Source organism: Acipenser ruthenus, chromosome 14 (assembly GCF_902713425.1).
Source record: "Acipenser ruthenus chromosome 14, fAciRut3.2 maternal haplotype, whole genome shotgun sequence".
In the NCBI taxonomy this organism is placed as follows: domain Eukaryota; kingdom Metazoa; phylum Chordata; class Actinopteri; order Acipenseriformes; family Acipenseridae; genus Acipenser; species Acipenser ruthenus.
In genome coordinates this window covers 23,071,715-23,097,022 of record NC_081202.1, presented here as the reverse complement: position 1 = coordinate 23,097,022, position 25,308 = coordinate 23,071,715, and the positions used below count along the sequence as shown (strand labels likewise).

Here is a 25,308-nt window from a genome sequence, read left to right as displayed (position 1 = left end):
GCATTTGCTTTTTTTCTAATGCACTTGTTCATTTCACACTTAGAGGTATTTGCTTCTGCTTTGATTATATTATACTTGCATTTGTGATGAACAATTGTTGTAAATATACAGAACAGCATTTACGAATGTTGATAAATAAAAAAATTAAAAAATACCTTTACACTATTTTTCTAATAATCTAGTAATATCATGTAATCTGCTCAAGAAAAGTAAATATATTCAATATTTCTATATTCAGTGTAAACTTAAGGCATGTATAGCTAACCCTCTGAAATAATAATAATACTAATAATAATAATTATTTTTATTATTATAGTGTTCTACCTATTAACATATATACAATGTTTTAGAAATTAATTGTTGATTAAATAATTTAATGAAATATAATTAATATAATCATCTTATTGATTAAATCCATGGTAATCCAGCTAATGGAAATTTAGATAATGTGACAGATTGTAATTAACAGAAGTTTGACTTGTGCATATACTCTGCAGTATTTTGAAGTCTAATTATATCTATTGATCTAAATATAATTATGAACATTACATTTATAATATTTTTAAATAAGATTGGGATTGAAAAAAAAAATATTGACAAGATTTGCTAAATAGATAACATTACGTTATTTTTAATTTGTTATTGAAAAAATAACTTTGTTCAAAATATTTCTGTTTGATACCAGAGTCTATAGATACATTTGGAAGCCAAAAGTGCATGCCATTCTTCTGCATATATTTTCAGGGCCATGACCTCTGTAACCATTTCAGTGAGCTGCCATACTTTTCAGTCTGTTCTGTCACGTGACTCAAGCATGCGCCAAGATAACCCACCATGTGTGCCTACTGTCTGCTGATTCCGCTTTGGCCTTTCCATTGCACTCAAAGCTTACTGCTTTTTCCAAACAAAAACTTCTGGAAGAAACCCACCAGAGACAATTGGGCATGTGCATTCCCGCATCCCAAGGGCCGTATTCATAAACTGATGGTAACTTGTCATAGTTGCAAGTTACTTCAGATAAAATCCAGATACATAAGGAATGTTTATTCTCATATGTCTCTTTTCACAGTTTACCAGACACCTCAGTTCATGGCAATCTGGTCAGTGGCTGTTACGGTTGCTTAAGTTAACAGATTGCAAATTTGATTTGAAAATATATACACTGTTCCTAAAATTGTGGCTACGCTATATAATAGGCAGCTGAATGTCTATAGCTTCATGGAAGAGAAACCTATTGCTTTGCACAGCAACAGGGTGCTACAGATTTACTGCTTGATGAATTCTCCAAAGGCATGTGTGACATGTCCAGCATTTATTATTCTTAAGTATTCTTTTTTTTTTTTACTTCCTTACATTAAAAACTGAATTTCAAATTCAGATATTATCATTAGTACTTTAGTCTTATTGTGTTTAGATTACATTGTTATGGGAAATCGTAACATGTAAGAGAAACCAAATGTAACACCTGTCAATCAGTAGATTTATTCCAAAGTCAAAAGTAAATTAATTCAGTCTGGTTCACAGCTTCCATTCTGTCTTATTGTTCATAATACAGTGCAAACTGCTACCTTTTTGTTTGTTTGTTTTAAACTAGTAACGTTGTCAAAGGGAATTAGTAGACTGGGGAAAAAGTGGACCGCGCAAGCGCAGTAAGGCAAAAGGAAGGCGCGGCTGCAGTTTGATTAAAGGGGAGGTTAACTACATGAATCAACATTTTCTATCTGGTCATTTTATTTGCCAGATCGTATGGTAATGTCTTCACACACCACTTAATTTTTATTTTTTTTATTTTCGGTCTGTGAAATGTGCAATGCAAAGTGTTCAGTTATACTGTAACTTACATCTCTCTTTATACTAGGCCTAGTGTTAAACACTTGTCAGCTTTCTTCTGCCTGTAAAAACGTCATTGTTCAGATGTAGTTGATGTGTGATCACAAAGATTTATTTACTGTATATTAAAAGGTTTTACATGTCAAAATGTTTTCAGACATCAAACATGATAGCTAAATTAGTAAACAAGTTTCTTTTTTTTGTTTGAATAGGAACAGGAGTTTTGTCATGTAGCCCATATACTTAGGTTGGAAAATAAAAATGTAGAGTATTGTCTTTAAAAATAAATGAAAGAACAAAGCGCATAATAAATAATAATAATACAAGTGTATCAGTGATTGCTGTGCATCGCGGCCTAAGTTACTAACCGCAGCATGGAGCTCAATTTTGTCCATGACTGGAAATCGTGCTTTAACTTTTTGATAATCGATCGCTTACCTATCCTTACAGTACTGCTTACACGTTAAATATGTAAGAAAAACATCTTGAGTTGCTATAATGTTTGTTAAACAAACAGACATATAAATGACACAAAGTTCATTTTAAATTATTTATTTTTAGTTAATATATCTGATCAACTTATTCCCTGGGCTCGATCTACTAATTCCCCAGACGCAGTACTAGTAGGTGTAAACCTTAGAAACAATAGAACCTCCCCTTTAAATTCTAGACGACGATCCACTTTTTCCCCGTTCTACTTATTCCCCAGGATGCTGTATTCAAACTCTATTATAACCTGTTTTCTCCCCTGAAGTGAAGAAAAAACATCCCAGAGATTTAATTGTTTAATTCTTTAAAATTAAATTAAATAGACTTGTTTCTCAGTTTCAAAAGCTGTTTCTGCTTGATGGAATGTGCTACAATGCATTATTAACTTTAAGCAATTACAATTTTACACAGTCTGGTAAAATGAATCAATTTAAACAAAAAGGGTCTCAGCAATTAAATATTTAACTTCTGATGACCATCCCTTGGATTGATAATACCCTGATTATAAACACAGGTGCAAAACAGGGGTGTGACCATTAAATTTGAATTGTTATTTTACAAAAAAAAAATTATATATATATATATATATATATATATATATATATATATATATATATATATATATATAATTTATTAACTAGAACTTGACATTCTGCATTCTGTAATACTGGAGTATATGTTTTGTTTGATGAAATAACAGAATACTAAATTAAAAAAATGTCAACATTGTAAAATTCCACTTGTAGCATGTTGCACTGTGTATATTGACAAGAAATAGACATGTTTATCAAAATGTTGAGGTCACATTAAACATTATTTGTCTGCTGTGTACTAAGCAAAATGTTGAATGGAATTGTTTGCATCCTTTGTGCGATTTAAACACGTCAGAAGATGTCTGTTTAAATTTAAAACTAGCATTTAGTGACTTTTTTCAGTTAGTCAAAACTTGTTAAAGCCATAAACGTTGTATCTGGGCTGGTTGTCAACATGTTGAAAAGCCACATTAGTAGATTGTGTTACACACATTCCCCCTTTCCTTTTAGAGATTGTCATCTCTTCTTGATGAGAATCTGGGTAAGTGATCTATGAATATGGCCCTTTTATCCCACAGCCAATGTGACAATGAAATGCCCCTGTGAAATTGCTGTTGTGGATATCTTTTGCCATAATCAAGTTTTTAATTTTTTTTGGCAAAAAGTCTTTCAGTATGGTTAATGCACTGCATTAATTCTATATGTGTGTTATTTGTATGTTATTATATTTTGAATGGACATTAGAAAATGACATACTGAGGTTCTCAATACATTGTTCATAAATCTAGCATGGTTCAATTTTTGCAAATTACAAAATAAATCACAAATAAATATAATCTAGATGTTTCATAATACAAGGTAGTAATGCTTTTCCCTGTATCTTTCAGATGAACCTGAAACCCGTGATGCCTGGTGGGAAGAAATCAGACAAGAGATCAAATCTCACGCCAAAGCACTAGGATGTCACGCTGTGATTGGCTACAGTGAATCAACCAGCATCTGGTATGTCAGAAGCATGATCATTCTAATTACTGGGAGGTTGTGTAAAAAAGGATCAGTTTCATTTCAGTAATGCATCATAGTTACCAGTCCTTCACTCGGGTATCTTTCCAAAAGACACCTATCCTATCCAGGGCAAAAAAAACAAAAAAAACCCCACATTGTTGTCCTTCCACGCAAATAAATACATTGTATTATTGACTGTACTGCAAGGCAATTATATTCTTCTTGTAGTACTGTGACCATTGCCTCCTTATATAGTAGTATGCTAGTATCACCTCTGGTGGTTTACATTTTTTTTTCCTGATTTTTAACCTCTACATTTGTTTTCTAGTAACTTGAGTTCAGAAATGTGAGATGCCTTGATTTCTGTTTTCTTCTTTTTTAGTGAAGAAGTCTGCATCCTATCTGCATCTGGCACAGCAGCAGTACTTAATCCCAAATTCCTCCAAGATGGCAGCTTGGATGGCTGCAGTGAACACAGGTTGTCAAGGCAGCCTACCTACTTTTCCACAGGGTCAGAGAAGGGAGAGTTTGATTTTTTGCCTCTGAGCAAGGATAGTTCTTCCGTGTTAGGGTAGGTTACAGAGTTACAGTGCAGGCCACAGGATCGGATACTTAACTCTACTAATACGCTTTGGTATGTTCGCCTGGTCTTACATTTTGTTTGAAGCCTCTTAAAAACTCACTTTTTAATTACTAACAAAATAATACTGATAATGTTTGAATTGTAATAAGCAGTTGGTTGTCTTTTTACTTCATCTCTTCAAACAGAAACTTTTAAGATTTGGTTCTGAGAGAGTTACAGATGAAGGTTATATATAGAGTTTGATGTCCGTGAAACTGTATTTGGCTGTTGTCTTTTTTACCAAGAACCTTGAAAAAAGTCATGATTATAAAATGTTCATAGGGTATGGGTTTGAGGTCTTTGTTACTATGGCCTTCTATTGCTGTTAAAGTTCATAAATGTGAATGTGTGTGTCTCTGTGTGTATTTTTATGTAGTTCTTTGTAGACTGACTGGGACTGTCAAACACCTCAGATTAACCAGAACTAGTTTTTTTGTTGTTGTTGTGTTTAATTACTGTACATGTAATATAAGTCTATTACATTGGTATGTATTGAGCTAATAACAAATAGTAGGACAGTAAATGTATCCCTATTCCAGTGACCTGAATACCTGGTATAATTTCAGATTAGAAGAGCCTTCTCCTCCCAGTTGTGGGTTTTGCCATATCCCCTATGATGAGCTCAACATGCCTTTCCCAGCACATCTCACCTACTGCTATAACTGCCGGAAGCAGAAAGTCCCAGATGTACTTTTTACAACAGTAGATTTGCCTGTAGAAGCTGCAGTAACTGGAAAAGGATGCCTCATCCAGGCCAGGTAAGGGTATAACTAGGGCTTCTGTTTTTTTTATTTATTAATTTATCGGTGCTTATTTTTAGCTGTTGTTGATTTAAAGTCTATCTTTTTTTTTTTTTTTTTTTTTCGGGGCTTTCACTTTTTTATATACTGTACAAAATTATTGTTTGGTTACTTTTCAAAATTCTTGGCTGTTTTTTTTCTGTCCACAATATGTATAGTAACTTGACAGTACCTTCTTTCCTTTGCTGTCTTCCACAATGAAATCCTTATGGTCACGGGTTTTCGTGTTTAGGAATTTTTTTACATGTCGCCACAATTTGGAATTCTGTTTTAAATTTCACGAGTGTGTCAATAATCCCTATCGAACTGCAATATAGCTTTAAATCTCATGAGCAAGAACGATGCTCCATTTCTAATTGTAATCTCGTTTTAAATCTTACAAGCGGGTTACAATCCTCCAATAGAAATGTATGAATTTGCTGTCTCTCAGTAGCTGGGGTGGGTTTAAAGTATTCAGAACTGCACTGGGAAAGTTTTTTAGTTTTCTTTTGTAGGTTATTTTATTTATTTTTTTCACAGGGAAAGGGGTCAAGTCAACATGAATTAAGTAACCATTTCAAGTGTTTTTCCAGTGTTTATTGGATATACACTGATTTCATTTTTTTTGGTTTTGTATCAGGGGTGTTATATAGTTTTTTATTGGTTTATACAGAAAATCAGAAGCCCTAGATACAACTAAACTTGGAATGAATATCTGATTAAATGTTAGAGTCTATAAGGCTTTTGCAGAGAACGCAGACAAACTCCATCATTCTAAGATTGCCTGAATAAAAACATACTCTAACAGATAAAAAGAAGCACGGCAGCAGTTCAATACAGTCAAACATGCTAGTGACAACTGCATAGTACTAATGAGTGTTCATGAGAGACATCTTTATAGGGCTCTTAAGATGTGATGTAGTAAACATTGAAACAAAAAATAACAGGAACAGAACAAGCTAGTAAATAGAAAGCTGTGTTTTTATACTCCAACCAACTCGCATTTTAACATGAGAGATGGAAAATTAAAAATCTCTTTGATAGTTAGATTAAGTAAATTATCTCCTGTTGGGTTCACGTGACTACAGTATTTCTTAGTGACAAAAGCAAGAATAGAATGTAGATCAAATGATACCAGTCAGTCAGTGAACTTCCTTTTTTTACAGATTATGCCGTCTTAAGAAAAAGGCTCAGGGAGAGGCAAATGCAACAGCCATCAGTAACTTGCTGCCATTCATGGAATACGAGCTGCACACCCAGCTAATGAACAAGCTGAAACTAAGAGGAATGAATGCCCTCTTCGGACTCCGAATTCAGATCAGCGTAGGGGAAAACATGCTGGTTGGGCTGGCAGTAAGTTATTTCTTTGAGTTAATTATTGGCATTATTTAAATGCAAAGTATTTCTATAGGCTGGTCCTTTTTTTAATGGAAACCGTGTATTTCCAAATTAATCATTTTACACATATTTATATATTTCTGCTTGTAAATGGTGATATGTTTGCACCAGTGGTAAGTTGTTCACCTACAATTAATATTTAATAAATTGCTTCAATTGCTTAATGTAGTTTTCCCCATGTTTATTTGGCCTGCATACATAAGAAATTAAACATTTATCTGGAAGTAAAATACCTAACCAGAAAAAAAAAGTATATGGTTTGCTGCTGTTTTGGTACAAAATAAGAAATCTGAGCACTAACCTTTTGTCCTTCTTTTATTTTCTACGTTCCTCTCTTTAGTCCGCTACAGGTGTCTATCTCACTGCATTGCCAACTCCCGGTGGTATTCAGATTGCTGGGAAGACGTCAAGTGATATAACCTACGAGCAACATATATCAAACATGCAGAAGAAGATCAATGACACCATCGCTAAAAACAAAGAGCTTTATGAGATTACCCCTCCTGTAAGTAAAATCATGAAGTCCAACTTTTTAATGCTTGGACCATTTTTGTTTTTAATTCAAAACAGCATTTTTTAAAATATAAATACATTTTTGTGTTTACCAAAAATACATCATTACAAAAAAATAAATAAGTAAACAGCTTCTCTGCAATTATACCACATGAACAGTAGGGCCATGTGACCTGGTGGCGTTACAGTGAGACTCAGTGAGACCAGAATGATACAGTTCAAGCGCTGTCGTGCATTTTATTTACAACAGTACAATAAACAAAGAAACAACCAGCACCGCACCTTACCTTCACCATCACAACTAAACTAACACCTGTGATCGCCCTTTTTATACACATGTGCGGCTCCAGCCACATTCCCACTGGGTTTTGCAGGGAGGAATTTAACCTCCTCCCTGCCACCCAATATTTCCCACAAACCTGTTCACCGGCAGGGCTTTCACCCTGCCACACTGCCACAGGCCACCACTCCTGTATAAGCAGAGTCAACTGGATTAAAGTATGAAAAGGAACATGTTATACCAGGGCAGAACATTTTTTTATATGGGGATTAAATGTATAACAAAATGGTAAAGAACAATAAAAGAAATCAATTAAAATTGTCAGTATTGGTAGGGGTTTCCGTCAGGAGTGATTTCCACTATTAGGGACCCTGGAAAATAAGCATCCCAGCAGTGGTTAATGGAATTATAATCTGCTAAAAGTTTCTAATTATTTTCTTAAACTAAAATAGCTGGGTTGACGTATTCCAATATATATTATTATCATTAATCTCGGACTACCTTAACTAAAGTAACATTGTATAATCTAAGATTAATGCTAATCGGAGTCTGTGAAATGGCTGAGACTTGCAGGTTAGCACTTGGTCTCCCTAATCTTATCTCAGGTAAGGTAGAACAAGATTACTGCAAATCAGGGCCTGTGAAATTACCCAGATATTTGTTTTGATTTCACATCAAGAAAATCCTTGATGGCAACTACCGATGTCTGGCAGGCAGTGTTTTAAAAACAGATGTACAGTCATTTCTCATTAAAACGAACTTGGACTAAACTAATTTCCTGATACTAAGAATTTTCTACTTTCTACTTTCAGTTGGTTATCGTAAATGACTTGTTATAATAGTAATAAAGATATTGGCAAATGAATTAACCTGCATCCAGGTTAGTGCCTTTGTATTGTATTTTAGTGCTGTTGTTGGTTTTTTTGTTTCTATAAGATTTTTTCTTTTTCTTTTTTTTTTTTTTTTTTCAAGAAATTATTTGCCCTGGATCCAGAAGTGTCAACCTTCAAAGGCCAAAATACGGTAGATGTTTTGTGGTGTCGATGTAATGCATGTTTTTTGGTTATTTGTATTGGTGATAATTGGTGTGTTCTGGCATACTTTCTCACCATGTGGTGTGTTACATAGCTCTTCTTTTGCACGCACATGACTTTTCTTCATCATCTGCTACGTGTATCCTTAACTGAAACATGTGTATGGTTAGTTAAGTTTAAACAGTGAAGAAAGATAAACAGTAACTGGTGATTGGGAACTCGATATTGTCTCTTGATGTATTTGAAGGCTTGCTTTTGTTCTAATTACGAGTCCACGTCTGTTAAATAAAAAATCCTTTTGACATTTGTCATACAGCATTGTACATTTCTTGATTATATTGCACCCCCAGAGTCCCTCTTCTCCACAGTATATGTGACTGACCACCAGGGAAGAGAAAGTCTTTGCTCTTTTGCTTCTGAACTTGTGTAGCCGTTACTGTATAAGCTTTTGCATTAACTGTTAGCTCTGTATAAATTATTTGAACTTTTCTAAAAATTGAGAACATACCCATAATTTGCTTACTGTAGGAGATGAGTGAGGAAATTATCGGATCACCAATTCCAGAACCTCGGCAGCGTTCCAGAATCTTCAGGTCCCACTCAGAAAGCTCTGATGAGATTTCAGAGCTGGACCTGTCACATGGAAAGAAGGATGCCTTTGTTCTTGAGGTATGTCAGTCTGATGAACCTATATTTTATATTCCCCTGCACTATGATCTAATAATATTATGCATAATAGTACAAATCTAAATGCATGATTATTATGCTTTATTCTTCTGAAATAGTAAGGGACCTCCCAAAGCTCATCAGCTTGTAGTGACATTGCACTTGGTGTATGGATTATATAACAGTTTAAATAATTGGGGCCATATGTTACATATTTTTAGTTACATTAAATGAACAACATACTTAAGAATATACTGTTCTAGCCCTACTCAAAAGCAAGACTGTTTCATGAGTAGTCAACTCATTCTTGTTTCAGATTGACGATGCTGATGCTGTAGAAGATATCCATTCTTTACTAACAGATGCCCCACTACCTGCAGGTGGGAGGATTTTATTTTTCATGTACAGTATTTTTTAGGCTAAACTTTAATTTACTGTTTTTTCACTTGTCTAGTCACATTGATACCAAAAATATGCATTCTTGGTCCCATCACCAGTAAAGTGCTGTGGTGGATTTAAACCAAGCTGGTCCTAAATGAATTCTAAGAATAGGATATACAACCGTTATAGGAGTTAACCAAGGATTTAAAATGTGTATTTGCGTTAGTAATATTGTCACTGCTCCCCTTTTAATTGTGCTGAAGAGTTTTCTTCATTTATCTGTTTGTTTGTTTTAACTTTAATTTGACACAGTATTCATATTGTTCACATACCACACAGATTTGTAAGATTAAACTGCTGCTTCCTGGTGGCTTCTTTCATTACGTTTTTTAAATAGGCTTTTACAGCTGCAATACAGAGATCATGCCAGGGATTTACAACTGGACAACTGGTTTACAGGTATGTAAATATTGAATCTTGCCAAGGCATTTAAGTTTTGAATATTATTTGAGATTTGAGCTGATGTCAGTCACATTATGAATGCTTCTCAACTTCTCTTTTTATCCTAGATGTTTACCTCAGTGAGAGTATTCAGGTTAAATAATGTCAATCTTACAAACCAAGGACTCAACAAGATTTTTAATGATCTGTGTGAGAATCTGTTAAAGGTAACATTTCTACTTCCTGTAGTCTGATACTGTCCCTCTTCTCAACAATATACAGTAATGATGTATTACTGCCACTTCAGTTGCTCAGACATATGTGAGTATTTAACCTATTTCTTTTTTTTTTTTTAAACCATACAGAGTCTGTATTTTAAATTGCGTTCCATGATCCCATGCTGCCTCTGTCATGTGAACTTTACAGTTGCTGTGCCAGAGGATGAATTAATTCAGGTGTGTTCAAAATATGTCTTTTGAGAAATCAATACACAACATACTTGAGTCTATTTTAAAACACATAATATTAGTATGATCTTAGGTGTTACAAGGATATCATTGAAATGTCTGTCTGGGTATGTATAAAGTTTTGCTTATCCAATTTTGATGGAACTTGTTTAAGACATTCTTTGCCACAAGTTTTTGACAATATTGGAATCAAGAGAGAGAGAGAGATCTGTTTGTTTGTCCGTGCGTCCATAATGTATGGCACATTTCCTTTTTACGTGTGCATGCAATGATTTCTAGTGATTTGTATATTGTTATTTCATACCTCTAATTTAGTATTCACAGTCGTGGCGAGGCTTGTATGTTCACCTTGTGTTGGATGTTCACTGACACAAGTTATTTGTTGGATGTTAAAGGTGGCTGTTACAGCTGTGGCAATGACTTTTGACAAAGATCAAGCTCAAGAGAGTTGGAAAGCTAGTGTCGATAAGGCACTCATGAAAGGTAAGTATATATAATAATAATCCAATGTTTAAGAATATATTTTATCATGTATCTCAATAATCTTAAATTATCACAGAAATGGGAGGCTTGAAGAAAAAAAAAAGTGTCACAAAATATAAAATACGCTACAGATTTGTTTGCTAGCTAGTATTCTTACAGAACAGTTTGGTTTTCCTATAGCTATGGACCATGTCAACTTCTGGGTTGTAATTTTCTTTCTCTTTTTTTCTAGTCATTGCCGAAAATGAGGAACAGCTCCAGTTCCCATTAGAACTGTGCTCTGACTCACCAGGTGCACAGCCCTTCTCACCCAGAAAAGGTACAGGTAAGCCTGGTTTAAATTCATTTGAATGGCTTTATGGTCTATGTGTTACTGTATGTAATAGCTAGATTTCTTGCTCAACTAATCCTTAATCAGCAGTTGTAGTTTTTAAAGTAACTGAGATTAGCACAAACTGAAAATGTGTGCTAAACCAGAAACAAATTTGTTACATCAGAATCCAATGTTGTGCAGGATTATATGTTTCTTTCATTGTTCTTTTGTTGAATTGTTTTCTATAGAAATCAGGCAGCCTATTCAGAATCAGAATCTACAGTATATTTAATACACAATTATTATTTCAGTGAGGAGGCCTGCATTCAGTGTAAAAAAGACCGGTAGCTCGGTAGCTGTTGTAATTGTTGAAGTCTGTACTTTTCCTAAGTCTCATTAGGGCTACAGGAGAGTGTGAGCACACAGGCAATCCCAGAAGCTCAGAGAGGTGAGTTATCATGATTTCGGCACATTGTAATTAATGAAAGGGGGTGTTATCTTCTATCAGACAGATAATTGCTTCATCAGAGGAGCATTGAGGCAACCGACGTCATCCATATTCTTTTTTTTTCTGGTTATATTTTGTGTTTGTTTTTTTCTGTGTGTTTTCAGCCGCCTCAGTTGAGTACAGTTCCTTTGCAAACAGATGCAACAGCTGGATAGAGCTTGTTAAAGTGAAAGCTCTGACCATAAGACGAGGATCAATTAAGACAAGTAGGAGGACGTTGTTTCTAGCGCTATGGTGATAATCTGAGCAATGACAGATCCTCTAGTGGTGACGGTGGGGGGGGACTATCCTACCCAGTGTTGGCATTGCAGATCAAGCACAGCTGATTTCAGAGTGTGAAAGCTGCAGAAATATAGCCTAAAGACTTCAGTGGAGCAATGAAATCAACATGATTTGGTAGCATTACTCTGTACTGATGAGAGATTAACTAATTAGTAAGGAAATTCCACTTTCTTCAGATTATAAAAGGCAAAATCTTTGATCATTGGCAAAATTATAGTTGCAAGAAGACAAAACAAACTGGAAGTTACATTGCATTTAACATCTTTCACACTCTTACACCAGGAATTTTAGCAGACAGCCAGTTTATGCCATTCTTTCTTTTCATGTTCTCTGATTTATTGTTGGTTACGTCACAACCATAAATTTGCCTTACGCCTTTTTTACTGTCAATTAACATTTTATTTCAGCCTATTTTTATATGTCTCCTTACTGCATGCTTTCCGTAATTACCTATTTCTTCATGGCAGGCAATGCTTGATGTTACGTCGCTGAAGCTTCAGAGATTGCTGAATGCCGTCACACAGCTGCTGTATTTTGATACACTGAAAACAATCATTTTAATTAATGTAGGCTTTGTAGGTTACAACTCCCCCTACTAAATACCTTGTATATTCTGTTTCTTCTTTCACCCTTATTTTTTAGCATCTTCTCTTGAAAAAGCCAGTCCGCAGGCTCTAGGTCATGCTCGTGTACGTTCTACTACAGCATACACAGGCTCTACCATTACAGTCGTCAAGATGACTCCACTGTCTTTCATCCCTGGAGCAAAAATAGTCAAATATGTCGGCATCATCAACATGTTCTTCATTCGAGAGACCACGTCTCTACGTGAGGTGAGCAATCAAACCAAATTTAAGAAGTATACTTATCAGTTAAAGGATATAAATAGGCTTGCTACTATTCCATTTTTATTTTTTTGCCATATCGACGATTAATACCGACTTTTATTTTTGGAAGAATTTACCATTTTTTTTTTTTTCAATCTGTATTTTTCAATTGAAACAGAGAGTGGGTGAAATCGACCTTTATGCTTAAAAAAAAAAACAAAAAAAAAAACAGGCTCTTTATGCCACTAAGAAACGTCTCATTTAGCGAAACCCTTTTATCATATTCAACATGCAACAAAACCATGGTTACCAACATTCTCTGTAAGATAAAGATCCTACTACGCAAATTTTAAAAAGGTCTCAAATAAGCCGTAGAAAACGCAATATAAAAGTGTATTATGCAGACTTTTATAGCATAGTTGTACAAGTAAAAATAATATGGACAGAACAAAACATGAGATATCTGAACAGAACACGTATTATTCAGAGTCTGAGCTCCACCCCACTCCTGCTTCAGCACAGCTCGAGTCACAAGGGTATTGTGCACAATACTCATTAAGTGGTTTCCTCTTGCGCCCCATTTTCAAATCAAACTAGTAACTGTCACCCTATATACCTACAGCAAAAGCTTACCTACACCTTTACCCGCTAATTTCAAAGTAGGCTCTTTGAATGACCAGCGCTGTAGCTGGCAAATGAAAGTGCACAGTCGGTGTCGGTTTGATGATTGACAGTCATTTAAACGAATGAGAGCAGTCTAGCTCTACTTCAGTCAATGAGATCTGTCAGAACAGGATGAAATGACTGACGGTGAAACTACAGTAGCCACTGAGTTGACTGACAGCGTACCCCTAGCCATTCAGAACGGAACAGAGACGGGACAGACAGCAAGTATTAAAACTACACAAACTACAGATGATTTCTAAATTCTAATTTTGGTAAGAAAAAAAATAGCGAGTGGTTTTACTGACATTTATCCTATATAAATTTATTTCAGTTGAGCTCATATTTTTGGGGAATTCGACATTTAACAAGCTTTACCGATTTTAAAATTGTAAAGTAGCAATCCTAGGTATAAAGCTACAAATTACTGTTTTTTAATTCTTTACCCTTCCCTTAACCTTTTATGATGTTTTCATTCCTGAATGGTATCAAGTTCATTCTGATGGTTCCAAGTTCTGCTTCTTTAATGTGAGATTTTTTTATCATGTGTTTCTCTGTTGCTCAGTCTAGCTAGCCAACACATTGCTTGCAAGCCTTTGTGGGTTTGGCATGTTTTTTTTTGTTGTTGTTTTTTTTTTTTTTTAACAACCTGGACTACAGAAATAATGTAATATTGTAAGCATTTAATTCTGTTGGCTTTACGTGCCTCTATACTTTATAGGTCGGGTTAACACATTTATATATATATATTTTTAATACTTCAGTATGTATTTAAATCATATTTAAATGTATGTCAATGCCATACTTTCATTTGGCTTTTATTAAGTATTCAAATTGTCATTATCAGGATATAACAAATTGTGCTACTTTTGTCTGTAAACATTATAATCCACTGACTGATTATAGATGCACATTTCTTTAAGTGTGTATCAGTTGTGTTTGGCAGTCAAGTCATGAAGAGCTTTCTTTTTTGTTGTTTCACACAGGAAGGTGGTGTCAGTGGGTTTCTCCACGCTTTCATTGCAGAGGTGTTTGCGATGGTGAGAGCTCACGTTGCAGCTTTGGGAGGAAATGCAGTTGTCTCTTATATAATGAAAGAATGCGTTTTCATGGAGAATCCAAATAAAAATCAGGTAATGAATAACTGATTTCCCCTGTCCATTCCTATAAATCGTACTGCTTATATTTTTGTTGTGGTCTGTCAAAGGGATTGTGAGGATTGTTTAAGTTTCACTGCAGAGTTTTTAACATTTAATACAATGGGGGTTCTTTGCAATTTTTTTAACCCAAATATAAATTACACCAAGTAGCCACTTGTTAAAGTTATACTAGAAGTAAACACACCAGGTGTTGAATTGAAGGCTACTTAAAAATGGCTTGGTTGCTTTTTTCTTATTGTATAACTTCAAAGAAACTTTGAACCCAATCAATTACCTTAGCTGGGGGAAAAAAAGCATTTAACCCCTTGGCAGTCACCATTAGGTGGTGATGCTATTTTCTTTATATAGCTATTTTTTTATATATATATATAAGCTCAATTTTATAGTTATTTTATTATTCGTCAATGTTTATATTGTTATGAAATCGATTGACATACTTATTGCAGTTGTTCACTATTTTACCACGTGATGAAGTTGGTTATGTTAAGTATAGTAACTATAGTTTCAATTATTATGTTAAACTGTAAAAAAAAGAAAAGAAAATCCCTTTAGTTTACTCCAGGGTTAATTTAGTTTTAAAAAATTCTACTGTTGAATCTCCTAAACCATTTTTTTGTTTGTTTGTTTTATATTTTGTGATCTTATAAATTATTATTATTATTATTATTATTATTATTATTATTATTATTATTAATTATTTCTTAGCAGACGCCCTTATCCAGGGTGACTTACTATTATTTATTTAGTAGCAGACGCCCTTATCCAGGGCAACTTACAATTGTTACAAGATATCACATTATACAGATATCACATTATACAGATATACCATTATTCATTATATTATATGACTTACAATTGTTACAAGATATCACATTATTTTTACATACAATTACCCATTTATACAGTTGGGTTTTTACTGGAGCAATCTAGGTAAAGTACCTTGCTCAAGGGTACAACAGCAGTGTCTCCCACTGGGGATTAAACCCACAACCCTCCGGTCAAGAGTCCAAAGCCCTAACCACTACTCCACACTGCTGCCCATGTTTTGCAGCACATGTTTTGTTAGAATTAAAATGTAGTACTGTGTTCTGGCAAGGGTCTGGAAATAAATTAAAAAATACAGTGTTTATCACTCTACTGTCTCAGTTAAGTATTTTTTATAGAACTTTAAAGACAGTTCTCCACATTCATTCTAAGTTAATTTAATTTGGCCTTTAATTTACACTTTGAAGTAAAAAAATTGCTTAATGTTCTTAGTCAGGGAGTACTTTCTCGAAGGTATTTATTTGTATTATTATTCAGTGCATTGTTCAGTTGTTTCAAATAATAATAAAATGTTGCTATGTTTTTTTTTTGTTTTGGCAGGCTCAGTGTCTTATCAATGTAAGTGGTGATGCAGTAATCTTTGTCCGTGAGTCTGAATTAGAAGCTATACCTGTACAGCCCCAGACAACTTCATCGCAAGCTTCCAATGGTGGCGCTGATGTTACTACCTGAAGACAACTTAAAAGACTGTTCTCAGAGCAAACACGCGCATTTCTGAACAGGGAGCCTTAAATCCATGTTACTTCCAGATTCAGTCTTTCTCTCTAGTATTCTCTACAACCTGTAATGGGATGATCAGGAGTGAAGTGATGTACAAAATAAAAATAAATGTACATTCAGTAACCTGGGCTCACAGGGACAGAAACCATGATTTCCAAAGCACGAACTCTGTTTAAACTTCCATGTAAACATGGTGTCCTCTGTAACTCCATTAAAACAAAATCTGTCCATCGGTTTTAGATAAGAATCTGGACATTACACGTGTCAGAATTCAGGCAGCTTTACTCAGTGTTTTATTTAAACACTTCCAGTTAATTTACTGTAGCATCTAAAAATACAATTTTCAATTGATCAAAACTGTGGCAAGTCTATTTACCACAACTGAGATCATTAGAATTTTTGTACCAACGTTATTAAAATCTCTTTAGTGTGTTTCTGTCTGTAAAAATACATAAATTGAGTCTTATTTAGTGATTTAAAGGACAGTGGTATTAAGATCCACCAACATCTAGAACGATTGAAAGGCCTCAATATGTTTTACAACTCAGAATGGTACGGTAATCATTCAAGTACTTTACAGGTAAACTGGAAGAATAAGGCAGTATATGCCATTTAATGTAAGCTACAATCATGTTCAGTGTGTACCAAATGAGTAGTAATAAATTCACTATTACCTTCATCAGCTGTATCCACATGGACAGTGATTCTGTTATAACTTTTTGCAGCTAAATCTAGTGGCAAGTTAATTGTCCAGCTTACATTTCTGCACCATTATTCGCCTAACATTGTGCTAATATACATGTTTAAATTGCTTTCTCATAATTGCTAAACTGTTTAGAAACAGCTTTTGAGTTGGTATAATAGCTTTAAATTGGAAAGGAACATACACAATGTTAATCTGACAGCTGTGCTTTCTTAAACTTGAATTTCATAAACTTGTGTACTACTGAACTTCTTTTTTGTTATATTTTGTTGTAGGTGCCACAAAACCCTTTAGTGTAAATGTGTACGAAAATCAGAATGGTATTTTTGTAATACTGAAGTAAAGTATTTAAGTATGCAATAGATATTGTGCATGTTTGTCAAATTTAAAACGTAGGTTTTATTACTGAAATGGACTGTGCTATACAGCAAACAATTTTGGTGGTAATAGTAATGCAGGTTTATGTACATTTAAGACAAATGTACATATAGCACTGTATATGTTGCTTGTTTTAATTGGCAGCATGCTAGCCTTTCATTTGAACTGCTGTTATCTTTGACATAAGCGTGAAGATTTGTTCTTGCACAATAAAAACTGCTATTCAAGAAGTGTGTCATTTATTGTGTTAGATTTGCAGGTACATAAATGCTTCCCAAACTTGCCAGCTCTTGTCAGAAATATAAATAAAACGCTATAATGTTTCCTTTTTACAACCCATGGTGTAATAACTAGTTAAATCTTGCTTGTACGTATATAACATTTAATGACATGTTTATTTTGTTAACACAATTAAAAGTTGTTTTTGAGGATGAAAATAATATAGCCCTGTGTAACAGGAATGGGTAGCACAAGCTGCTCATGAGGTTGTGTTTTTATGCTTTAATGTTTTTAAACCTTTAATTTAGTCTTCAAGTGACCTTTAGTAAATTGAAAATTATATTTTAATTGTGAATCCCCAAATGTAGATGAATTATTTGTTTCTAACAGGCTGCTGCACTGTATCAGTCCGGTAATGTCCATCTAAAAGTGTTGCAACTAGCAAGTACTATTGAGTAGAATGTACTGAGGCATATTGCTCAGGAAAGCGCTTTGGACAAAAGGGGCATTATGTTGTGTAGTTCCCTAAACGTTTAAATTATTAAATATTAAAACTTGAATAGTATAACTCAGATATGAAAACTATATACACATTTTCACTACTTTTCGCAAAGGAAGTTGTTTACATATGCAGCTGATTAAAATATGGATATATAGTATACACAAAATTCTGACAACAAAACAAATTCTTAATTTCCTATACTTGAATAGCCTTAAATGCACAGAAATGTATTTCTCTACTTGTTGCTTTGTATATTCAGGGACTGGTTAAAAACATATCTTGGATGTTAGTGCTTTAAATAGGTTGCAGGGGACATACTGTCTTCTCTGATTAACTTTCCCCATGGTATACATTTCATCAAATTAAAATGACTTTATTTTTCCTTCAGGGAATATTGTAACTGGTCAAGGAAATTGAGTCACTCACTGGACTGTTTGATATGTAAATGACTCCCCGACCAAGCTTTCAAATTAGGGGGCATCTTGAAGCCAGAAAATGTAATCATTAAATTGTATAATGTAATGTAGTAACCTGACCACTAGGGGGTTATAGACGCCAACAAATAAGACAATACAAAGTGGACCCTGCTCATAGGTGTCTAGTTGACAATAAATAGGGATGTCGGGCCACAGGAATCATGATGTTATGAGTGCATTCTCCAGAATGATATTCATCATGAAATATCTTTCATTTATGCAGTCTTGGATACGGATGCTCACTATCAAAGTCTGTCGTCTGTGAATGAAACTGACTTGCAGCAGGGAGGTTCAGCATTTATATATCACAGAAAACATCAGGTATAAAATTTGTGTTGCAAATTAATCAAGCCACATGATGGCAGGCCGTTTACACAAAACCAAATGAAAACAATTATAAATACTGCAGTATAGTTTAAACTAAGGACTTGGAGGGGCAGGGAGGCTTGAGCCAAGGGGAGTTACACTACAACTACACAGAAACAACAAATACAATAATCCAAAACAGGATGGGAAACGATGCAGAGGGGAACAAAAATAAAACACACAAGTGCAACCAAACTGTCGCAGATGTTCATAAACTTAAAAGTCTCTATTTAAATGCAAGAAGCATTAGAAATACATTTATAGAATCAGAAGCCATAGTGAATGTGGAAATCTATGACATTATAGGAATAACGGAATCCCGGTTAACTCCAAACAAGATGAGTTCAACATGGAAGAATACAGGTTAGTTAGGAAAGACAGACCCGATAAATGAGGGGTAGGGGTTGCAATATAAAAATGACTTAGAATGGGAAATACTGGAAAGTAATGGCAACAACAGTGAATCAGCATGGATTAAATTAAATGAAAACAAATCTAAAGGTTTAATAGTGGGAGTCTGCTATAGGCCCCCAAGATCTGATGAATCATTAAACGAAAACGTATTTGCAAGCATCAAAAAAATAAATAAGGAAGGGGACACCTTAAATATGGGAGACTTCAACTTCTCAAACATAAACTGTGATCACATGATCCCAGACAACAGTTCTGACATGGGAATGATAGTTAGTGCAAGATTACTTCCTATCACAACTGGTGAATGCCCCAATTAGATACAATATGCAACCATAATTTGAAGTTGTTGACAAATAAATCAAGGGCAGTACATAAATCAAAGACAATGGTATACAATGTCAGTTGAGCAGATTACAGAGGAATGCAACAGGAACTTCTAAAAATAGACTGGGATAGAATACTAATAGATAATGAAGTTGAAAACAATTTGATTACATTTATCCCAAAAATTGAATACATTTATCCCAAAAATGAGAAATGGTAAACTTAAGAAAAAGAAACCATGATGAGTAAATTGATCTATTAAGCTGAGTATTAAAAACAAATGAAAATGATATATTTATATTAAATAAAAGGAAACAGCCTCACAAATAGAGTATAGAGAGGCCTGTAGAGACCTAAAAAAAAAAAAAAAAAACAGGCTAGGAGATTGAAAAGATAGTAAACGTTGTTTTTCAATATGTTATGCCAAAAGGAAACTAAAAGAGAAAGTCAGTAGGTAATGTAGTGACTAAAGACAACCAAATCACAGATGTATTTAATCAATATTTCATACAAGTATTTATAAAGAAAGCAAATTATGATTACAGCAGGTAAAAGAATTGTCTGAGCAGTTAAAAACAAATCCAGATTAACAGACAAGAATTTAAAGAAAGATTCAGAAGCATCAGGCATAATAGTGGATGAAAGAACTGTACAAAGGCACCTGAACACATACGTTGTAAGCACGTAGACTTAACTGCAAACCACTTTTAAAGAAAATTCATTAAAAATGTCTAAAACGTTCCAGGAAATATGAACAGGAATCTGAAGCACTCATCAACAAATGCTCTGGTCCAATGAGACTAAAATAGAACTTTTACCCCAAAATTGACCACAGTATGTTTGGGAAAAAAAGGGAAAGCCTTCAATGAGAAAAGCCAAGATAAATGTTCTGGAATGGCCTTCTCAATCATCAGATCTCAATCCAATAGCAATGCTTTGGACTGATCTAAAAAAAACTGTAGCCAAGCATTGAGGATCCAGTCTGTCTGAGCTGAAGGAAATATGCAAGACAGAATGGGCCCATATTTCACCAATATGATGTAACATACTGGTTAAGAAGTATCCTAAATGTCTGAATGCCATAATATAAGCAAAAGGAGGACACACAAAATACTAAAGCTGGGGTGTGTAAGAGGTTTGATTTCTTCTTAAAAATAATTAGTCTTAAATTCAATCAGAAAGATTTTATTTATCAATTTAAAAACAGGAATAAGAACAAAAAACACATACAGCATATGGTAGGCCTCAGGAGGTGTAACGTCTGAGCTGGCATCAGTGTAGATGTTAGTTTCTGAGCTGGCATTAGTGTAGATGTTAGTTTCTGAGCTGGCATCAGTGTAGATGTTTGAGCTGATCTTGCATCAGTGTAGCTGTTACTGAGCTGAGCCAAGCTGAGCTTTTATGACAACAGAGCCAGCATGGCACAGAGACGTTAGTTTCTGAGCTGCCGTCAGTGTAGAAAGAAATTACTTCGTAGAGCACAGATATGCAGCTAGCTTACGTGATTTCCTTGACCAAATTTGGTCTTATTTACCTAGCATGATGTGAGACAAAGCACATTAAAAGTTAACATTTGCGTTTCAATGTCAGCAGAAACCCAGATACCAAGAAGTTACTTTTAAGAACAATGCTGTGGGTTTTGCTCAATTCTCACAGGCAGCATAGTGCTATACCCACGCATCACAAGGTCAAACAAGAAGACTGGGGATTGCAAACTGCTGATGTGCACCAGCTATGTGTAGCTTAATTTTAAGAGTTCATTAACCCTGTGTTGATTCAGAGCTTACATTAAACACAGGAAATTTACAAAATGTTTACAGACAGTTTAAATAAAATACATTTTAAAGAACTGCAAGCAGCTGACCGTATTCGGAATTCAGCATTCCTGCCCCAGGGATTGTTGTACATCAACATTTAGCTGATGTTGTGCAGTGCAATAACAGGTATGAGCTGCTAGATACAGGCTGTGGGAAAAAAAAATGTAAGAAGGGCTTTATCAGACACCGCACCTTTACACAGCGTCGAAGAGAGAGCACTGCAAAGAGAACACATTATTATTATTATTTATTACCATACTTACTATGCAGAATATACCAGGTATAAACTTCACATGGACCCAAATGAACAACTGAGTCACAGAGATCGTGGCATCGGATGGATGCAGTTGAAAGTCCCGTTTTCAATAATTTAGACAAAAAATAACTTTTTAGGCTTTATCCAGGAGCTCTTATCATACCTTCCACCAATAACAGGACCACTTACTGCAATTGCCCTAGACCCCTAAAAATGCTCTGTAAGCAAGAAAAAAAAAAACTTGCCAAAGGGGACACAAGTAGACCCTAAATTCCCATTTGCATGTGGTGCTGAAAGAATAGCGTGCCCTAATATCCACAACTCTGAACTGTTCTGAAGCAGAGGACGTACTTTGCAACCATTCTGAACTCGCATGCAAAACAAATACTAAATCTATAGCAAAATTAAGAATAAAAAGCCTGTGTTCTCTACTGGCAGCACTGCTGCATCAACAGGAGACTCCTTTCAACTTCTAGTCCTACCTTGACTATGTGTGTACTGTGCTGTGCGAATCTGTATTGCAGTTAACTGCAGGGTAAACTTAAAACAATGTAGTTGCTTTGTTTCTGCAGTGAAAGGAGTTATCGGCAGATCTGAAACAATGTATCGGTTGGATTGCCTGAGAGAGCTAGTTTGAAACATTGTAACGAATTGAAATACAGAACTAAACGTAATAGAACAAGTTAAAGAAAAGTACTTGCCCTTGTTTCTGAAACAATTATTATTTTAACACTGCAATGCCCCCAGAAAAGTAATGAGGGAAACTACTTTATATAACTAGATTCTGCGCCACAAATTTGAATTGTTTCCTAATCGTTTCAATTATTTAAAAAGTATAGGGTCCATGAATGCATAACGTCTGGGTTGCTTGAATAAGACCTTCCAATTAGTTTTAAGACATTGCAATTTATTTTAATATTAATCAGTTTGTTAAAAAAAAACAATTCGTATATTAAAGCTGCGCGCGCACGCTCTCCCACAGAACAGCCGCTGACAGTACAGGACTCTGGCCTGCAGTTAAAGCCGACTCGAATTTTGAGGTATGACACAGGCACAGTGTGGCTTTGGCTGTATGTTTGGGGTCATTGTCCTGCTGGAAGACGAATCTTCTCCCAAGTCCCAGGTCTCTTGCAGACTTCAGCAGGTTTTCCTCCAGCATTTCTCTGTACTTTGCTGCATCCATTTTGCCCTCTATCTTCACGAGCTTTCCAGGCCCTGACGCAGAGAAGCATCCCCATAGCATGATGCTGCCACCACCATGCTTCACGGTAGGGATGGTGTTCTCAGGATGATGTGCGGTGTTAGGCTTGCGCCAAACATAGCGCTTAGCGTTGAGGCCAAAAAGCTCTATTTTGGTCTCATCAGACCATAGAATCTTCTTCCACTTGGTCTCAGTCTCCCACATGCCTTCTGGCATATATATAAGGACCCAGCGAACAGTCGCATGCACCCCTGCAGCAGTACCAGGTCGGAGAGCCAATGGAGAGGGTGGCCATTGACGTGATGGGTCCCTTTCCCACCTCAGATAGCGGGAACCGTTTCGTGTTGGCAGTGGTGGATTACTTCACCAAGTGGCCAGATGCCTACGTGCTGCCAAATCATGAGGCACAGATGGTGGCCGACGCACTCATCGGCGGGTTCTTCTCCCGGTTTGGGGTCCTGCAGGAACTCCACTCTGACCAGAGCCATAACTTCGAGAGCGATGGTTTGGTTGAGTGTTCCAACTGCACACTCTGCACCCGCTCTGCACCCAACTGGCCATCGTCACCAGCGAACACCAGCGGGACTGGGATCAGCACCTCCCGCTCATCCTGCTCGCATGCCGCACCGCAGTACAGGAGACTATACACTGCACCCCTGCTCTGTTGATGATGGGACGGGAACTACGGACGCCAGATGAAATTCCCTATGGACAACCCCCAGGAGTGCAGGAACTGTGGAGTACGCCCAGTGTCTGCAGGATCGTCTGGACAGTGCCCACTCCTTTGCCAGGGAGTAGCTCCAAGCCGCTGGAGTCAGACCACAAAGGTGGTACTACACCGCAACCGCCTTGCCCCCTATCGTGGACCGAGGCTGGCAGCAGTGCCTCTTTCCCCAGCACCCGCCTCTCCGGTTGTCACATCACTGGCACCCAGGATGTCCCCGGCTTCATCACTGATGCCACAGACCACCCTCACCAGAGAGCAGTGGACTCTGAGAGGGTGCTTGGACATAGCATCTTAAATAAAGAAAAGCCTTTTGAACTGATTTCAGCATGTCCCTTCTTCCCTGCCTGCCTGTCTGTGCAGAACACTACAATATATATATATATATATATATATATATATATATATATATATATATATATATATATACACACACACACACACACACACACACACACACACACACACACACACACACACACACACACACACACACGTTCAGCCAATCACACAAGACATACTTACATAAGTTAAATGATTTTGTACCTTTAAATGTTTATTATAAATGAGTTTATTTCACATCGTGTATTTGTTGCTTAGTTCAAAGCAATATGTGACTTTTTAATTAAATATCTGCTATCAAACAAGGCCTTTTTTTCTTACAATTCATAATAAATGCTCTAATTTTCATACTAAATAGCACTTCATAGTACACTCAACGTCAGTTTTGGGTTCCAACTAAGTTAGCTGTGATTGGCTGAACGTGTCGTCAGACAGGAAGAGCAAGCCCCGATGTCCTCGATGGAAGTGGGCGAGGCTGAGGGGAATGATTGACACTTTGTGCTTGCACAGTTCAAATAAAATGTATTTAAATAAACTGTGGGGCAAAAGTACACATCTCAAATGAAGATCTAGCACCCCTTGCGTAAACTGAATTTTCATTTAAGGGAAGCTGTTTTTTTGTACACAGCTGAAATAAAAAATTGAATTTCGATTTAAGGTATGCTGTTTTGTTGTTAATAGATTATTCTTTTGCTAATAGATGAGTTTGCAATATATAATTTAATTGTTGTTACTTTCACCTCACATAGGGCTGTAACGCAGAACTTGTGTATGGAAACCAAAGGGTTTTTTTTCGTCTAGGAGAGGGTGTGCACTGAAAGGCTTAATGTTCTACTGTTTGTGAAGCGATTTCAAGTCAAAAAGCTTTATTGAGTATATAATTATCTGGTGATAGGTCTAGGCCGCCTATCTGACCGTCCGTTAGTCAGTTACATCTTACATATACTGTATAGAGAGAACAGCTTATCCAATTGAGAAGAGACTTAAGGGCATTCTATATTTTAAGCATCTGTCTGTATTTCAAACTTAAAACTGTACATGTTCATACAGTGGAGTAAGTCATGGTGATCTCATTTCTCATGTTACAATTCTAATTAGTTACATCCACAGTGGATGACATTATACTTAATATTTAAATAGTCCTTACAAATGCACTATATGACTAGACTACAGTGGGTAAATTAAAATTAAAATTGAACAAAAATAAAAAGAACAATTGAATAACATTTTAGAGCTACACTTAACACAGTAGTAATGTTGACTTGCAAATCAAAGCCTTTCCAGCTTAAATAAATAAATAATTAATTCTTACAGTAAATTTAAAATGCTCAGGGTCTTTTTCTCTGTTCCTAGGGGCTGATGTGAAG

At 35.7% G+C, this 25,308-nt stretch overlaps 1 protein-coding gene and 1 long non-coding RNA gene across 35 annotated transcripts in view; one reads left to right on the top strand and one right to left on the bottom strand.

Moving 5' to 3' along the window:
* The window catches only part of LOC117419551 (C2 domain-containing protein 5), a 40,748-nt gene extending 23,218 nt beyond the window's left edge, over nucleotides 1–17,530 (top strand). For 10 of the 34 annotated variants that reach the window (XM_034032382.3, XM_034032380.3, XM_034032391.3 and 7 more), the window contains 18 exons: nucleotides 3,740–3,854; nucleotides 4,240–4,428; nucleotides 5,046–5,237; nucleotides 6,425–6,611; nucleotides 6,997–7,161; nucleotides 8,422–8,472; nucleotides 9,012–9,152; nucleotides 9,466–9,529; nucleotides 9,928–9,989; nucleotides 10,100–10,198; nucleotides 10,337–10,426; nucleotides 10,834–10,921; nucleotides 11,154–11,246; nucleotides 11,626–11,682; nucleotides 11,847–11,948; nucleotides 12,667–12,857; nucleotides 14,501–14,647; nucleotides 16,040–17,530. In XM_034032382.3, coding sequence (XP_033888273.3) covers nucleotides 3,740–3,854; nucleotides 4,240–4,428; nucleotides 5,046–5,237; nucleotides 6,425–6,611; nucleotides 6,997–7,161; nucleotides 8,422–8,472; nucleotides 9,012–9,152; nucleotides 9,466–9,529; nucleotides 9,928–9,989; nucleotides 10,100–10,198; nucleotides 10,337–10,426; nucleotides 10,834–10,921; nucleotides 11,154–11,246; nucleotides 11,626–11,682; nucleotides 11,847–11,948; nucleotides 12,667–12,857; nucleotides 14,501–14,647; nucleotides 16,040–16,171 — 2,165 coding nt within the window. In that variant the 3' untranslated portion in view covers nucleotides 16,172–17,530. The remainder of the gene's footprint in view (nucleotides 1–3,739; nucleotides 3,855–4,239; nucleotides 4,429–5,045; nucleotides 5,238–6,424; nucleotides 6,612–6,996; nucleotides 7,162–8,421; nucleotides 8,473–9,011; nucleotides 9,153–9,465; nucleotides 9,530–9,927; nucleotides 9,990–10,099; nucleotides 10,199–10,336; nucleotides 10,427–10,833; nucleotides 10,922–11,153; nucleotides 11,247–11,625; nucleotides 11,683–11,846; nucleotides 11,949–12,666; nucleotides 12,858–14,500; nucleotides 14,648–16,039) is intronic. The other 24 variants (XM_034032385.3, XM_034032396.3, XM_034032403.3 and 21 more) reach the window with 12 other exon arrangements.
* A 3,240-nt stretch (nucleotides 17,531–20,770) lies between these two features.
* Nucleotides 20,771–22,174, bottom strand: LOC131697359 (uncharacterized). The gene is made up of 2 exons (XR_009307193.1): nucleotides 21,682–22,174; nucleotides 20,771–21,565 (listed from the first exon to the last, which is right to left on the bottom strand). It is a non-coding gene; the product is annotated as an uncharacterized LOC131697359 (long non-coding RNA).
* Between the last annotated feature and the right edge of the window lie 3,134 nt (nucleotides 22,175–25,308).